Genomic DNA, 18,639 nt, shown 5'->3' with positions numbered 1-18,639 from the left:
TCTTCCTCTCTCCCCACCCCTGCCCACATATTCTAACCTCTCCTCTGTTTTGAAAAAGAACAACAAAAATACAGTTAACGATCAAGGTCATGGGATGTTTGTTTCGCACACCTGCCGTTTGATACGCTGTTTGTTAGTGGTTCTCACAGATGTAAATACTCTTGTTTGTTAATTATAAATATATGCAAATGCTCAGCTGTCGATCTGTTCCTGTTGTTCATTCAGTATGCGATATGGCTGGTGATGGAAAGTTTTCGCTTTTTTTAAACATTTGTGTCAAGTCTACATTTAACAACTGATGAGGGCCGCACAGCGTCAGGTACCGCAATGTCATTTTGATGAAAGAACCGCATCACCGTGTCAACCGCCGCTGTCGCTTCACTGTACATGGATGCCCTTAACCAGACAAATCTTTGACTAAATTTTTATATCAACATGTGACTGTAATTATAAAACTTTATTCTGCGTGGTTTTTAATGAAAGTTTCTCAACAAAATGATTTTCAAAGCTGTGCTGCGAAACAGCAGGGGAGACAACCCTTCCTCTCGAAGACATCTGTGAAGAAGGTTGTCTCCCTTATGCCCGTCGCCTTCTGCACAGAACCTTGCGTGAGCTCACGCAGCAAACATTCGCCTGACCTAGTCGTGCTGTGACGTCACATCCTGTGTGTGTGTTGAAACATTTTCCAGTGGCGTAAAGTGTTTCATTTTGTGTTTACATGGGAGACGATCCCCAGATTTTTAAAAAAAATCGTTTCGTGCATTTGGTGCTTATCTCCCTTTTCGAACCCCGTCATAACAAGGTGATTTCCATCTGATATCGAGCTTCCCAGTCGTTTCCGGTAATTGTCAAATGCTTAAGCATGTGGTGGTCATTTAAAAACGAAGTTATAAAATGGAATCTTTTCCTAAAGTTCAGATTGCAGCCAAGTGAGTCAGGCTAAAAATAAAGGGCGGGAACGCACGGTGATGGCAGCCAAACATGTTAATACTACAGCAAGTGTCGGAGAACGTTGAAGTAGTTTCACTTTCTGCTCTCATTGCATGAGTAGCAGGGGCGTTCACTCGTGAACTGTTTCCTGTCTGGTTCTTGTAAACACGAGCATGCAAAGCACAAAAAAAAAACAAAACCACGTGCACAGAAAACCACATGAATACAAGCACGCGCACACACAAACACCTCTCACACCCATGTGGGTCTTACGAACCTGTTAACCCTTGACCTCAACTCACGCCTAGTGACGCCCTGTCAGTCGTGTTGCTGCTACCTACAAATAAGTTGTCAGCACGTGATCTCCCCAGCAAGGTCACCGAGTACAGTCGATGCGAGGGCGCCGAGTATCAGAGCTGAACTTGTAGAAACAACTAGCTAAAGAATTAAGCAAACAATAAATGATTTTCTAACGTATTGATTTTTTATTTTTTTGTTCAAAGCCGGCTTACACCACAGAGGCAAAGAGTGCAAAAGAAAAACAAAAAAGCTCATGAACATCGGCCATCTTAACTGAACTCTTTGCAACAAAAGTTCGATCCATATAAAGCAACGTAGGATGTGGATAAGGATTTGAAAAGAGGAGACATCCGTGTATTATGGATGAGTACATGAGACTGTTGTCACAAGCTCTGCACACAGACGGGATGTACCCATGCACCACCCTACCACTCATTCAATCGTGCTCTCCGACTCAAACATCATCGTATGCATCTTGATGGACAGTCTGTACATGAGAAAACATCTGCACATAGAGAAATATTAAGACGAAATATAAATCAGCTACAGTACACGTTCTTGCTCGCGAAGTCTTGATATCTATCCACACAAACCCACGCATATACACTCAAACACTTTTCCACTCATTTTTTTTTTCTCTCTCTCTCTCTCACCCACAGTTTTCATAGTCTTGTCATGGGTTTCAACTTCTCTCTCTCTCATTTTTTTCTTTCTTAATAATTTACACTACTATTAATACAGTTTGCCCACAAAACAACAAATCAAGCCACGTTTGTCATTATCCCGTCGATGAAAGCGTGAAATGCTAAAATAGAAAACGATGCAGACAAGTCTGATGCACGACTATACAGACGTACAGGTCTTGGACAACGTGTCATCTGATGGCCACACTATACAGGGAGAAACAAAGTAATGTTGTTTCTTCGCTCACAACGTTCACCGAGTGCAGACTTAATCGTTAAATTTTCACCGAGATGAGATTTTTTTAACATCTATCCCAGCTTTACTACTTCTTACACCAATATATCAAATTCTGTCAACAAGCTTAAGGCATGCCCTATGATAGACGTGTCTTGTTTTTGAGGGACAACCTTTGCACTCTAGACATGGTAACTCATCTATTACATAATAAGCAAACACTTTCATGTTTAAAAGAAAATCTCCAAGTTTTCAAAGCCCAGTGGGTGACAAGTCGTCAGTTCGCAAATGTTTTATAGTTTTATCTGATTTCAAACTCTTGACGTTGCTAGCAAACAGTTTGTACAATTATTACTGTTTTACATGTATGCGACCGGCCGAGGACTTCACCTCAACACACAGAAAGTTTTTTTAAGAAAAACATGCATGGTAGCACTTGTATCACAATGTCGCGCGCACACACACACACGCACGTACCCGCACACATACTCTCCTAATGCGCTTGACTGCCTAGTGGGTATGCTTCAGTGAACACCCACCCGTCGTTGCTCTGTGTTTTCCAAGTTCCTTAGCTAAGGGCAGACGTCACTGACATGGCCGAGTTTTCAATACGTCACACACCGCGCACTGTTTTGGCAAACTGGTAACTGGACGCTCACCCATCACGTGACAGAAGCTCTCCCAGCCTCCTCTGCGTGTGGGCGTCGCCATCACTCGCAAGCAACTCTTGTCACTTCAGTAAACTTTATATCGCTCACACTATGCAGGTCATCTTTTTTGAAAGTTCTGCTTCAGCCCTCAGGTGACTCGTCATCTATTTAAGTTTCTCCTAAAGAGTCTTCCGGTTTCGTCAGGATGAAGTTCAGTTCCATTCTGCTTGCTTCTGATGTGCCCGTCTGCACGTCAGCAGGTAATAAACAATCTGACACATCAGGTGTTAAACAGGGGGCGGAAGTTTCGCTTCACTAACTTCGCCCATTTTAACGAGTCTTGCAATTCTGGCTCTAACGGCCCAGACCCCACCCAAACAAAATTAAACCGGATGAAAATACTTACACATGTACAATAATGTGTATTGAGCGACATTTGGTGGTGATGTGAGAAACTGTGAGGAGGATGAGCATCTATACAGTTTACGACTGGAACTGTGTGAACATTTGGTCTACAGGCAAGAAAACTATATTTAGACCCACCAGTGCTTGTACTCGTGCAGGAAGTCATCAGTCATTTTATACGTGGATCGGTTTACGCAAAAGATCTCCGAAAAGGGACTCAATCAATCAGCTTCCACTAGTAAAATAAATACATCTTCGGCGTCAGCGCTTGTAACACAAAATAAAGTTCAGTGTGTGTTGGGGGGAAGAGAGGGGGAGGTCTTTTAAAAAATCCAAGCTCTGCGCTTTAGATTGCACCGTTCTTGCAGAGTTCTAACACCATCCCTAGAGAATGAAACCGGAAAAAGCGCAGCACGTGCACCAGACGCACCCACAAGCAATCTCTGCAGCCCGTTAGTGACGTCACAGGGCATCAAAAGTTAAGAGAAACTTCTGTCCGTGTCGCGCGATGCTGTCTTTCACGGTTCACGTGTCTTCAAACTCTTTGCTGCTGCTGCTGCTGCTGCTGCTGTATGTGCCCAGAGAAGACGTCTGCCTCAGACGTTGTGGCTGCACTATACAACCTGCTGCGGCAGGCAGCTGTTTAACGGCTGCAGATGCTCGTTGCATTCCGCCTGCAAGAACTTGACCACGTCGTGACGTCCTGTGTTACGCAGCGCCTTCAAGAAAGCCCCGATCGTGGCGCCCTCTAGACGACTCCAGTCGTGGATTACGTGACGGAAGGGGGCGCCTGGGTCGCGACTGCCACGTGACTCAAAGCTGCTGATCTTGCCGCTGTTGTAACCTGCAAAACAAAGCAGTGTGAAGTGTGAATTGTGATTGGCTGAGTAATTAGCGGTAATTACACTCAACGTGGACACGAACAGCTCAGTCTGTACTTTAATTCCGCTTTCAACCATGCAAGCTGAATTGTTATGTCTATCTAAATAATTACTATTTCCAATAAGCCAAAATTTCTAGTCGCCAGCATATCAACCGGAACTACTTTGCAGACAAACAAAATAAACCACTAGAATAACATGGAGGCGACTGGCTTAACATCCTAGCATTTCCGTCTCCACTGCTCTCAACTCCAATGACCGTTGCTAGTTTTATCTATCGTTTGCCTTCGAGAATTTTGGATAACAAAAACCTAATGTACGAAGCTTTGCCCAGGAAATATTAAGACCTAATTTTCACGTGCTGCGTTTTTTTAAAAAGTTTGTTTTACTGTCAGTATGTTGAACTTTTTTTTTCGTTTGCATGGCTGCTCTATTTTCTGCTTTTTTCCTCCGCAGGTTTTCAAACGTTTTTGTGTGAGTTGAGTGAATGTTAGTTTTTTCCTGTTTTTCCAAAGTATGCGTGCAGAAAATTTTTAAACAGTGTTCCAAAAATCTTAGAACTCTACTTTTTTATGAACTCGTATGAAAGCTTAAAAATAAACTCTGGTACAGGTGAGTGGGTATGAGATCGCCATACTCCATGTCTGGAGGTTTGTCCAAAAAAAAAAAAAAACGATTTACTGGCTGTTGTGACGTGGAAGTGATTCGGGATTCACAGAGTAGTTGGGCACAGAGTCTTGGGTGACGAGACCAATCCTCCAAGTCGGGTTCGCACGCATAACGGCTGGCGGCATGAAACGCGAAAGATTAACTTCAAGTGATGAAACGGAACAGACATAAAAAGGCCATTAGGAGTCGATTTGCAGAGCTGAGCAAGTTTTGCAGGCGGATGTACAGAAGAGCGCAAGAGAAGGTAGAAAAAGCGGATGCGAAACGCCTGGCACTCGAATGTACTTTTGTACCATCTACTACTCACAGAAGGAAACACCCAACCACACACATGCACGCATGAGAGAGCATGCATGCACGCACGCACACGGCATCACGGGCAAGTCTGTAAAGTCCATTCAGCTTCTTCATCACGTGATCCTTGGCGCCACGAAGAAAGTTGCTTTGGCGTGAACATGGTGTGTATGGTTTCTGTTGGTTAGACAAGTTGCTCCACACGATGGGGTGGTGTAGGAGGTGAGTGGGTGGGACTGAGCTACCCCGGGAATTCATGTTTTAGGGCGAAACCCACCCAGCCGACAACAGTCAAATCAAACTGCGCAAAGTTCTCACCTCTAGAATAATATGGATTATGAAAAAAACATCTGGAGTGATTGCCGCTCACTTAACCTCAAATGCTTGAAATATTACTGACCAATCAAAAAACATGAATTCACTTGCTGCACGATTTGAACAACAGCCGCTGCTGTCGCACACTGAATCGTCCATCTAAATATTTAAGACACTTTCGACATTTTCTGCGAGAACAATTACTAAATTTCAAAAGAAAAGCTTAATAATTAAACAAAGGTCGGATTACCGAAACTTTAGCGTCAAATGTATCAAAAAGGCATCAAGTCAGAGAAAGCAGTAATAGAAGCTGTGCCACACGAAACCGAATACGCAAACTTCTTTTAATTCTTTGTTTGCCAACGAAAACTGAACACATGCGTGTAAGAATAACAGACAGCATAGCGGAAATACAAATACTTAAAAAATGTAGACTTGTTTTTATGCCAGGTAGACCTGCCCTGAAATTTAACTTAAACGCTCAAAGTTTAACCAAGAAAAATAAACAGGAACTGATCAAATGAGAAAAGCTTCCGTGTTGCAACTGTTTTATGAGACTGTTATCCCTCTAGCAACATGCAGCTGGCACATACGGCTGACACACGTATATATATATCACACACATATCACACACACGAACACACACACATATATCACATACATATCACACACACACATACACGAACACACATGCACTGTACTGACCCAACTCGCGTGCGAGGCTTTTCCAGTCGCTGTCGCCCCTGCACCCGGCCAGGTACGTCTTCTCCAACTCCTTCTTCTTTGCCTGGGGCACGTCCCGCAACCGCATATTGCTTGTCATCGGCACTGTGACAGAGTTATCTCGCACTGCACTTCACTTCCTTTGGGCTTCACAAGCCATCGTCATTAACCAGTCACCAAAATAAAATTACAAAAATATAGATATACTATGCCGAGTGTGTATGCACGACGATCCTCATCAACTTTTCCTAAGATCGATCAACTTTAAACTCTCCTGACCGTTTGTTTGTTTGTTTGTCTGTTTTGGTTGGGTCGTTTGTGAGGGAGGTGCTAAAAACCTCAATTTTATTCGACACAGGTTTTGTCAGTAAAGGCAGTGTCTCTCTTCTCTCTCTCACTGCTTTACCTTCCTCAACCCTCGGTGGATTCACTTGCCCATTCCCGACAACTGTGTTGAATACGTGAAAAGTTCGCTGTGCCACAGGGGTTTTGAAGTTTTGAACTGCCTGACCTTTGGGTTCTGATCCCAGTTCTCCTACCTCTGGGTTATCCGTTTTGGCATCTAATGTCATCTGTCATTTAGGATTCGTACACAGGAAAACGTTCTACAATGTGTGAAATTAAATGTGTGAGTAATGTTGTTTATATAGTAGATTTATAGGTGTGTTTATTTGATGTACGCCTACTGTTAATTTACCTCCGCTTACGTCACCAATTAAAGGGTCTGCATTGTGCAATACCATCGTGAGTGAGTTAAGTAAAGGCTGGCTAAATAAGGAGAACGTTTGACGAAGCCTTCACTAAACGTCTGCATATGACCATCAGGGAACCACTTTGCCAGACCTCAGCAAACGTTCGTCTGTATTTGTTTAGTTAATGGGCTTTCATGCTGATAAGCTCACCGGCGTGGACGCTCTTTTTCTGGTGGTGGTGATGGTGGTGATGGTGGTCGCTCTCCACGTAAATGCCGCTGTCCGCGCACGACGCCTTGGAGTACTCCACGTCTTCATGGGGCTCGCGCGCCATCCGCTTGTCGCGCATGCGCCGATAATGCACGAGCGCCACGTAGGCCAGAAGACCCACCACCACCGCCCCTAGCGCCGCGCAATACAACGGGATGACGTCAATGCCCCCGTCGTCGTCGTCGTCGTGATGGGCCGGGGGCTGGTTATCTCCGTCATCGTCCTCGCCGCCGTGCCCTGGGTAGAAGCGGTCCAGCCCTTGGTACTCCTTGCCGTCGATGTCATAGCGATAAGTGGGTGGGATGTCCATGTCTAGAGATGAAAACAAATATTGGCGATAATAATTATCATGTATTGCAGGTGCTTTCTATATATATATACACACACAGGTAGCTCGCGTTTCATTCTCAAAGTATTGTTTAATAACAACCAGCCGTGAACCCACGACATTGGACTTTGATGATGACAAGCATGTAACAATTTCCGCCATCGGACCGCCTACAGAGACAGGCGGACTGATTGAATGCAGACATCCAGCTGCACGAGCAGAACTAGAGAGCTCGCGAAGGTAAAGTTAAAATACCACAGCAAAGATGAAAGACCTCAGTAAAGCTCCATTCGGGAGCAGTTCCGGCCAGCAGACAAAAGGACTGTCATTACCAGTCATTGTTAACTGCATCTCCGGCTTCACAAAACTATCGGGCGAAACATCGCATGAGTCAGCGCGCCGCGGTAATTCCAAGTCCTTTCATGTCTTTGTCATCTTCACCTAGGTCATTAGCGTGGAACCGATCGTTCGGTGTCGATTCAGTGGCTTCAGATTTGTTTGCCAAAACCCTCTGGTCACGCTGCATTAAATCTTCATGATGCAAACGACTGAGCATGTCACGTGTGCACAACATTTCCTTTCAAACAGTTCCTGCGATAACTTGCTTTTTTCTTCAGTCCGTCTTTCCGTCGAAAGGTTCTCGTGTGTTTGTTTGTGGCTTTGCTTGGTCACTCATTCGTTCTTTCGTTCGATCATCCGTACAGCCAGTCTAACAGTCAAATCGAGCAATAGGTGGCCAGACATTAATCAGTATATAAAGTTTTAGAATGATTTTTCATGTACACGCAATTTATAAAAGGTGAGATTGTAGAAATATGGATTTAGTTGCTTTTTGTCTCAGAAGATCAAAAGAGGGCAACGGCCTTTCTGAACACAAATGACCACATCTTCAGGTAGATAAAAACGGTTCTAAACAGAGAGCACGCTCATTACTTGTGTTTGCTTGCATCTAAGTCTTTTTACATTATTCAACTAGCCACGTGCTCGCATCTCAGAGAAAACATAATTACCAGGAAATCTGTCAGTAAACACTCACTCATCTCGATCGCTCTATTCCACATTTTCACGTTTTGTCAATCTTTGCAGGCAATCTCTGGAAAGTACAATCACATATTTCGCTAAATATTTTTTTTTCTTATCATCATCAAACACGTGCAGCAGTCTTTTGAAATGATTCTGGCTGGGGGAGAGAGGGAGAAAGACCATCCAAGCCCTTCCCCCCTCAAACCCCCACATCCCCATCTGAATGCTTGATGATGAGCCACGTTTACCGTTGAACTTTTTTGATAGCCATAATTTGCCAAAAGCAAATAATTAACGTAACGAGAAAAAAACGCAGAAAAACACAAGCAAAAGGAGACTATAAAGCAACTCTTCCCGTACCCACCCAGCAAAAAAGTCGGAGGCATAACATTGGGGCGACCTCGCGCCGCGGCCAACTCCACTTCAACGCGTGCATTTCACAGGCTGCCGCACGTTTGATCTTCGCGTCGGCATAACCGCCGGTGCCCCTGGCGCAGCCACAGTTATCGTTCATAGATGTAATGTGGCCGAAAATGGAGGTGCCGAGCGCCCAGGCTTAATGACGCGGGCGTAATTAATAGGGAGGCCTGGAATGAGAATACGACCTGCTTATACTCCTTGCTCCATGCTGGTGAGCAGGCTGGTCGTGGGGTGCATGCATGTAGGTAGGTAGACGTACACGTGTACATATATGCACAAACTCTTACAAGAGTAAGACACTCCATCTGCATGGGAAAAGTCGCCATTTATGACTTTAGTAAGAAATTACATCAAAAAAAAAAAGAGAGAGAAAATAAATCTTTGGCCACAAAGTGATTCAACGGCGTTGCACTCACTGACTGTTCCGCGGGTCAGCATCACGAATGTAGGCCGCGGGACAGATTTAGAAACGCAGACAGTGATAAAAGCGAAATAGCAGTTATCCTGGTTTAAACCAAAGATAAAAGACAAAGTTTCATCGAGCTGGAAGCCGTTTGAAACAGCCCTATAGGATGTTCCGACCCTACTCCATCTTGTTGTCAGGGTTTTTTCATTGAGGCGGAATAAATCAAAGAAATACTACTTCTATATTCAGTGTCCACTGCGCGTGCGTGCATGTGTGTGTTTGTGAGAGAGAGATGCCGTGAAAAATAAAGAATGGTATCACTGGAACATCTGGAGATAAAGCCAAAAACTGGCCCACTTTTTTGTCAGCAATGAAACTGAAATGAGCCAGAAGAGAAGGGACATGTGTATGGCCAAACAATTGGCAAGGGGAGACGATCGCCAACGCTGTTCTCCGAGGAGCCGTCAGTATAAATCGCAGGAGAAAAAGGGGAGAGAACTTGTAAAGATGTTTTACAAAGACCTGCAGACAAATCAATGGATTTCTTGCGATTTATTCGGCACACTTCAGTCGATATTAGCCTAAAAATTGTGGTGGAGTGGAAAGTGGGGATCGTTCGGATGAAGGGAATAAAAACGGGAAGTTTGACAGGTGGGGAAGTGGTTGGTGAGGTGGGCGGGATGAGTGAGGGAAGGGGTGTGCTGAGACAAAGACATGTTCCCAGTGTTCGATACCCTTGTGATTTAGACAAATGGATGGAGTAGTACGAGGTTTTTCAGTGCAGATGGATGATGGGGAGGATTTAAGTGCAAAAGATTTCGTGTCGAAACATCGAGACACGAATAAACGGGGATGAACGATTCATGTAGGTCCGGTGAACTGTGTTGGTCAAAGCTAGAAAAATGACTTGACCACCGCATGGTCCTCCTTAATGTGTGTTGTTGTTGTTGTTGTTGTCATGTCTGTGACGTCAGTTTGGTGTATCTCTGAAAAATTTAGTTTGTTGGTGTCTCCGTGACAGTTAGTCTGATGAGCGGCTAAAATGTACTTTGTTGATGAGCCGCCTCAGGTTTTTGTGAGTTTAGTGTGATGTACCTCCTTCAAACAGTTTTGCATAAAAGCTCTTTGATAATTTTTTACACTTCAGTAAAACTCTTTTTCCTCTGTTATTATCATCGCCCGTTATCTAGGATACACATTCAACTGGTCTGATATTTACTATGCCCTTGATGTGAAGAATTAGTTGTTATTAATACTAATAATTATTAATAATTTGATATTATTAATAATAATAACTGGCGTTAACACTGTTGTCCTTTACAAATGACGGGAGGCTACCGCGGCTACAACAAACCAAGGGAGGCTACGCACTGGTACTGACGTCACAACCCTGATTCCCTAGCCTGCTAGGGGAGACCATGCACCATGCGCTGGTGTTAAATGCAAAACCCAGAGGCAATAAAGCAGGGCAAGAAGCAACATTGCGCAGGTAAAAAGCTACCTGCATTAGAATCCCTTTGATCTCTCCGCACGGCACGGAAGCAACACACTCGCCTTGCCCCTGTGGAAATCCTCATTTGCATAATGGTTACGGTGCCAGGACGCAAGTTCGCCGGGTCGAGCAGTTGGCTGATGGGGTTCGTTGTACTGCAGACTTCGTAAACTGTTAGGTTGTGATCCTGGTCTTGTTATTCCAAGCTTTTAAATATCATTGTATTACAAACTTGTGGGTTACGATTTTTTATTTTTTTTATTTATTTATTTTTTTTTTTTTTGAAAGGGGGGAACTACTATTTATTTGAAGGAAAATAATCCTTAACAGATTCTAAAACTGAACACTTGAAATATCTAATTACATCTCACTTACTACATGTGACGTATCTTCGTTAAAGTCGAGAGAGAATTTGAATTTGCACGCTTGAGTAGATTCGGTATGAACTTTGAACCTAATGGCAAATTTCTAGTAAAGTTTCTATGAAAACGTTGCCCTCCGTGCGAGGGTTTTTGTGGGGTGGGTGGGTGTGTGGGGTGGATAGGTGGAGGAGTGGGATTGGCGATTAATACGCGGTGGAGAGGGCCTGCCTGCACGTGTGCTGTTGGCGCAGCAGTCGATGACTTTCACAGCTCCCCCCAGTGGACTCGTCACCTTTGCGGCTTTCCTGCCGCGTGCAAAATATATCGCACTTATTTCAAAACTGGTTGGAGGAGAGGGTGGGGAGGAGATATAAAAATCGCTACCCTTTCATCCTGACTGCCGGAGAGCTGTTGTAACCGCTATTCTTTTCCGCTTTGCTACGCCTGCTGATACAACAAAAAAAAAGGGGGGGATGTTATAGTGACTGTTCTTTACATCCCTTTTCCCCACTCCTTCTCATCCTCCTTTAAGTCTACTCGGCTGTTTTTTAAATATTTTTTATATATTTTTTTCACATAATACATAAAACTTCTCCCTCCCAAGCTTTTCGGAACGTACACTTTGTTAGTATTTTTCCCAGTCTCTATCATTATCACACTCCCAACAATCCTCCGCCTGCCGTTCGCCCCGATCCTACACAGCATTTATTTTTCTTTTTGCGTTATCACTGGAGGTAATGCCGTCTCTACAGTCGTCACCAGATTCTAGTTGTGCATGTGGTCCGCTTGTGGGACCTTTGCCCTGAACACACGCACTCCTTTTGTCGGCTCTTCCTACTTGCAAAACATTTGTGACACTAAACATGAGCAGAACAATCACACAAACCTGTGTGCATATAGGATTTCAACTGAAGATACACAAACTGCGGACATTCTACCCGTTTAAGTTCGTTTATTAAAAATCTCGATTACTGCAACGGAGGAAACCGTCATTTCATTCGCAAACTTCAAAACAGGGGACGGGTGGATTTTTTGTGGCAGTTCTATGGATTGTTTCGTTTCAGAATATTCACTGTTCTCTTAAAAAAATATTTCACAAAAAGGAGTAATCGTTTGTTGGGGTCAGAGGTGAACAATAAACAGACACGACTTGTTAGTGCAAATGTTAAGTTTGCGACGCGATAAAGTTGTCTTCATGATTTATGGAAGCGAAGTGATGTCGAGAGCTTTACTTGATACAAAGGGAGAACAAGAAATACATCCAATACAAAATTATAGAAAGTACAAATGGAACATACAAATTTTTTAGTTTTTTTTTTTTTTTTTTTGAAATCTAGATATGATATTGTCCTCAATCACTGCAAAATGGCAACACCAAAGATATGTAACACACACAGACCTGAGCGCCAGAGAGAGAGAAAAAAAACCGAGAAGCGTTTTGGGTTTTTATTTTTTGGGTTTTTTTTTTTTGTTGGCGGGAGGAAAGGTTCCTTTCAGCGAAATGATCCTCACTAAGTTTGAACGACATTCGGCCTTGATCGTCAAACGGTCGAGTCACGGTTGCAAAGGCTAGCTTGCGCTCGCTCAGCCCTTTGAAGGCAGCGAGCCTTTGATGAGGACGCAATCGCAGGGCGCGCTCGCCGCCAGGCGGCGCCTTAGTCATCATGGGAGAGCCGGGGGCTTGCCTGCAGCCCTGAGCAAACGCCGCCACGCCATGCTTTAATGTTGCCACTGCAGCTTCCCCATCTCCGCAGCCTCCCACCGCTGCTTCACAGCTGCGCATCACAGCTGACCATCGTGCGCAGACTGCTTCCGGTGGAAGCCATCCTTCAAAGGGACATGCTGTGGGCAACCGAGAGCCAGGAGCAAACGCGGAGTAAGTGGAAATAATCAGATTGATTCGTTTTTAACTTGTTTAAGAAAGAAAAAGAAAAAATATCAACGAAAAGTGTTCATAAATCGCCGAGGACACCCAGCCAAGCTAGCAACGGCAGAAGGAATCCTCGCTGATCATTAACTCTAATGATCTATTCATAAATGAATCTTGTTCTTCAGGCATTCCCGCTTTGAGCCACGCTGGAACCGCCAGCAGCACTTAAAAGAACTCTCCACGCTCTGTCGCTTCAGTGACGGTGGGTGACCACGCCCCTTTCTCTGGCAGCCGCTTGCGACCGAACGAAGATTTCAATTAGAAGCGTGAAGTCCAATCAAAGGGCGGATCGCTTTGATCGTCTGAGCTTGGAAAATTGGAGCGTTTAGCCGGGCGCGAATTGCCTTTGGCCCCTGCCGCAGCCCTTTCAAGCTGGACGGATCGTTATTGTTTCAAAAGTGGCGTAATTACAAGGAGGGACCACGCCTCAGCGACTGGCTGACCACCAGCAGAATGTTAATCGCGCGCGCGCACACAAGTTTTCTGACAAAAGCTCGTTCTGTGACGGAGCAGCTCGGATCCATCACACCCGAAGCAGAGAATGGTTCCAAGATATTTTTTTAAAATTTTTTTTTTATAAAAGTTTGAAGATGCGAGATTCAAGAAGAGAGATGAATGACATTACCAAGAAGTAGTTAAAAAAAAAAGGATGCGCGAGACTAGAGCAAAGAGGGATGGCAGAACGATCAAGGGACGAGAAATGAGCGGTACAGCAGAAGAGATTAATGACACGTTCTTGGATAACAAGAAGGTCGGCAGACACGACAGTCGCAAGATCATTTTCCGAGGTGTCTTTTTGAGGGAGAGAAAAAAAAACAGGTAGAAGCGATGTGTGAACAGACGGTGCAGTGATAAATGCAACCCAGCAAGAACCAGCGCCATGTCAGGGTGTGACGTCACGACTAAGCTAAGCGTTTGGGATTCTGGGTATACTGTGGACTAACGGCGTACTAACTGCAGTCAGCGGGTTAGGGTTCAAATCTCGCCTCGGGACACTATATTTATATATGACACATGTCCGAATGGCTGGGTGTTGAGATTTTTTCCGGGTACTCCGCTTTCCTCCACTCCATAGTGCGAAATCACCGCAAGGTTTGAAGCACTTTCCTGCTAAATAAACCAACTGTACTGGCTAAGGCGTGTGGCTAAGGGTGTTTGAAAGTGTGAGGATGAGGGCGTTCTTTACACATCAATAATAGCTTTCTCCTCGTTTCGTTTTAACGGAATCAGCATGGGTTCCTTGTGAAGTGCTGCTCTGTTTACTGTCGTCGCGCCGGGAAATAGGTGTGTCAAACTTCTATGTTTTAAAAGGAATTCTTTCAAGTTCTTCGCCTCCTTCCCTCACCCACACACACACACACTCCCCACCTCTCGTGTGCACGACTTCGTCGAGGTTCATTAAATGACGTCAAAGCATGCCTCTATCAGACTTCGTTAGGTTGGATGGTCTGTTGGCAATCTTGGCTGGAACGCCTCCAATCTTCAGCCGTTGTACACTGTACACGTGTACACGTATAGGATGCTTGCTTAGCGGTCGCGCCGGAACAGCAGGTGGGAAGTTGCGAAGGTGGGAGCTGGTGGGGGAAAGGTTGAGGAGATTCGTGTGAAACGAGGATGATGACTATTAGAGCGAAAGTGTGACGAGGAAGGGTGTACGGAGACGCAACAGTGGACTATTGAGTGCGCGTTTCAAGCCACGACCCCAAGGGACTTGTGTTTTCAAAATTCAAAACAAAATTGAAGAATCACTATCTTTAGGATAACAAGACTCCTATATACCTTACTCGGTATTTCCATCCTTCCCAAAACCATCAAAGCTCCTCCTGGACTCCCTTGTCAAATCCCCTCTAATAACTTCACCTCTAATCCCCTCCCCGGCAACCAATCTCCACTCCCCCTTTACGCCCAAATTTCAAAAAAACCCCTCTCCGCCCTCACAGCCCCTGCAGGTTTGTAGGGCCTCTTTCCTCCGCGGCAAACACGGGGCAGAAGGTTCCTGCGGCCAGCGACAGGAACACGTCACCGCGTGCACGTCACGAGCGCCAAACAGATGTGATGTCCTGATGGAAGGAAGGCGCTTTTATTCTTCCGTCATCCACAGTATGATCTCCTCTAGTCTTGACCTTTGTCCGTATTGAGACCTCTTCAAAAAGGTGTTAACTCCACCTTTCTCCCCACTTCAAGCCCTTAATTTTCCCGAACTTTGTTTTTCAGGTCCAAAACAGAGAAGTGTCGGTATGTTTTCGCTTTCCTTCACTCCATCACCACCAACCCCAGAACTATCTCTACCAACGAAGTCTTCTACGTTTACTAAAATCAGCAACCTAGGTAAAGGCCAAAGACCGGATGGCCTGTAGCAAACTGCGAAGTGATTGGTCAGACAGCCTAGCACGTGACAAAGTTTAGGAAGCAAGCCAAAAGTTTCTAGACTGGAAATCGTTGGGCAAGGGTGATACTGAGAAGTTAGAGATCCGACTTACCCGACGATCTTACGAGTGGTTATTGATGATTATTGATTATGAATGAATACCTGGCAAAGGTGTAGCAACAAGGGGCAGAAAGTTACCGCAGAAAGCTTTTAACATAAACAGCAACTGGCATTCAGGTCCAGCCTGCAAAAAATGCGCCAGGTGACCTATGATGGCCCCTACTCCCCCTTCTGGGGGACGGAGATTGTTAATTTTTTTAATTTGATTTTTTCATTCGAAAAGCGCGTAATAGCGCGAAAAGTTGCTCTGATTGGAATTCACATTAAGAATTTACTGTAACATGCTACACAAAGTGTAACAATATTCAGGTTGCTACAACATGGATTTCGTGGGCGGGGCGCACATCAAACCCCGCGCTGACTGGTCACCAACAGTTTGATTGACAGGTTCCATCCGAAACAGCAAGAAAGTCTGGCAGGAGGCGGCTTCTGGCAAAATTTTCTCATCGTCTCGCGCTCTTGGGAGTATTTGTCTGCAAAGGTCACTCGGCCACAACATCTGCAACAGAGGTCAGGAAGGCAGTCGGACGTTTACATTTTACGTTCTCGTTGCCGACGAGACTTCCGCCGCTGACATCGTCATTACGAGGACTTGACGTGAACGCAGGTAATCAACGACGCGCACACCGCCGTCTACTCACGAGACCGGGTGGCCCTCCACCCCAGTAACCATCTCCAGCCAGCACGCCACTGGAATCGCCATAAAGAAGCGGGCTTTGTGTGAGCTCATAAAACCCTGCCTGGGATGTGACTGCAGTGGGAGTCGGGCTGACATCACCGGCAGCGCTAACAAGCCCGTTATCAAACAAGTCATCTCCGGCAACCGTTAGACCTCCTCCATTCTTAGCAGGTCTGTTCGCACGAGTGTGTGACGATTTCGCATCGAGGGTTTAGAAATAGCTCTTAAGATGAAAGAGCTGATGGGGGAAACAATTTTAAAAATAGAATCTATAGTAGCAACATCCATTTCATGCGTTTTCATTTGAATGTAGTGGGTGTGTTAGCGTGTGTGATTCACTCAAGCACACACACACAAGACAGGACGAACATCTGTAGACTAGTAGAGAGTTTCGGAGTACGGGCATCTTCGGGTGCGCAAAATGATGGTGAGCTATGATTTAACTTGCAATAGTCATGAAAAGACATCCAGATTATTAGAAGCATATTCAAGATGTCTGACAATGACGCCGACGATTTAAAATAATCCCTTGATAGCTTATTAAGATATTTTCTTTTATTTTAGTGCATTTTATTAATTCTTTAAAAACTGAGCAACGCATCTTTTTTTTTTTTTTTTTTTTTTTTTTTTTGCAGTGGGTATTATAATGGAAACAAATATACCAGTAACAAAACCTAAAGTAAAACTTTCAGTTATAGCTGCCTCATATTAAAGGCAAACTCTCCACTGATATTTATATATACACAAATATACGCACACTTCCTAAGGCAGATGGTGTCCTGGGTGGCGGTGCAGGTCTGCAGCATCCGCTGGCCCTCGCCGCAGACGGTGCAGCGGCGACACGAAGCCGTGGCGTTGAGGACGTCAGAGTACGTGCCGTTGAGGCACTTGCGGCAAACGGTGTTGGTGCTGCTGCCGCAGGCCGTGCTGGCGCCCCAACCCGCCGGACACAGGTCACACAGCACGCACTGGCCTGTCTCCTCCGACCGGAAAAAGCCCTCCTCGCATGCGCACACGACGTCGTGTGTGGCGTTGCAGGCGGTCACCATGCGTGCGTTCTTGGGGCACGTGCTGCACGTGCGGCACGCCTCCTGGTGGCTGGCGTTGGGCGAAAAGGTTACGCCGCTGACGCATGGCCAGCAACCAGGAGGGGCCGCAACCGCGTCCGGCCTGAGGGTCGTGCTGCTGTCCCTTGGTAATGACGACGACGAGGTGGCTGCTGGCCTGGAGTCCTCGCTTGCGAAGTTTTCGTCATCTTTGTCATCAGGGTCGGAGTCGTAGTCCAAGGGGACAGCGCAAGGCTCCAGGCTCCGGTGCCCCACGGGCACACGGGGCAGCACCTGGCAATCTGTTCTGACCACACGTGGGTGTCCGGACAGACAGTAGACGTCGGGAGGGACAGGTGAGGCCTCCTGTCTGCTGCCTCGCCGGAAGTGCCTTGAAAACCCTGCAAAGACCATCAGCATAGTGGAGTCTTAGTGCTGGAAATTCTTATGAATGTTCCTGATTGTTGTTTGCTCTCCTACACAACATTACTACAACAACGTCAAGAAGATCTCCGAAAGTTGTCCTCCAATAGCACATTTTATTAAACTAGATAAACGCACTGACATGCTCATGTACCATGGTCTAATCTCGACGAATATATAACATTGTAATCGTTAAACATTTTTTAACAATCACTTTCTATGATCTTAGTTTGCGCGACCTCAAGACAGATATCATTATAAAATTTAGGTGCAGGTCGTGAGGATTGGTAGGGTCTGAAGCTAGCCCTTGCCAGTGTGATATCTGTCTTAGTGATACGACAAGTAGTATTTCCATGGATGCAAATAGCTACTATGAAGAAGAGTGAATTAGCATGTCAACAATTACTGCGAATAATCAGCGCCAACGGCCAACTGCAGCTGCACGTACATCTGTAAGTTTGTACCAATCTGTACCTACATATATATAGCTGTACCTATATAAATATATAGCTGTACCTACATATATATATATACCGATGTTCCTACATATATACAGCTATATACACACAGCTGTACCTACATATATACAACTGTTCTTTAATCTATAGATTTGTACAGCTCTTCCCCGCTACCTACTGGTAGTTCTGTACCACCACTACAACTGTGGCCACGTCTGTATTCTGCAACTGTTCATGTGGCAATCTTTGGGAGGTTTTGTGTAGGTTGGGGAAGGGAATATTTTTTTAATTCTAGTTATTTTGTGCTGTAGACCGTACAGCACGGCACAAGTGATCGCGAGCCGTTCAAGACAGATCAAAGCGGCGAAGTACTCGGAGAAGTCGCCTACCCTTTGCTCGCCATTCACGGCAGGCACGCCTCGCCATTAAGAGAGCATTAAATTCTGAATGGTACCTAGTCGCCTTGTTGATGTATCGCAAAGTTGCCGGTCATCAAAAGTAGATGCCTAGAGAAGAGAGGAAGACCCAGGTGAGAGA

At 45.2% G+C, this 18,639-nt stretch overlaps 1 protein-coding gene across 1 annotated transcript in view; it reads right to left on the bottom strand.

The window, feature by feature from the left end:
• Positions 1 to 1,392: 1,392 nt before the first annotated feature.
• Positions 1,393 to 18,639, bottom strand: part of LOC112561184 (tumor necrosis factor receptor superfamily member 16-like) — a 33,822-nt gene continuing 16,575 nt past the window's right edge. Inside the window, exons 2-5 of the mRNA XM_025233542.1 lie at positions 16,933 to 17,622; positions 6,988 to 7,359; positions 6,068 to 6,190; positions 1,393 to 4,047 (exon numbers count right to left, since the gene is read on the bottom strand). Coding sequence (XP_025089327.1) covers positions 3,818 to 4,047; positions 6,068 to 6,190; positions 6,988 to 7,359; positions 16,933 to 17,224 — 1,017 coding nt within the window. The 5' untranslated portion in view covers positions 17,225 to 17,622 and the 3' untranslated portion in view covers positions 1,393 to 3,817. The remainder of the gene's footprint in view (positions 4,048 to 6,067; positions 6,191 to 6,987; positions 7,360 to 16,932; positions 17,623 to 18,639) is intronic.

This window comes from Pomacea canaliculata, linkage group LG1 (assembly GCF_003073045.1).
Source record: "Pomacea canaliculata isolate SZHN2017 linkage group LG1, ASM307304v1, whole genome shotgun sequence".
Lineage (NCBI taxonomy): Eukaryota > Metazoa > Mollusca > Gastropoda > Architaenioglossa > Ampullariidae > Pomacea > Pomacea canaliculata.
This window is presented reverse-complemented; position numbering and strand designations above follow the sequence as displayed.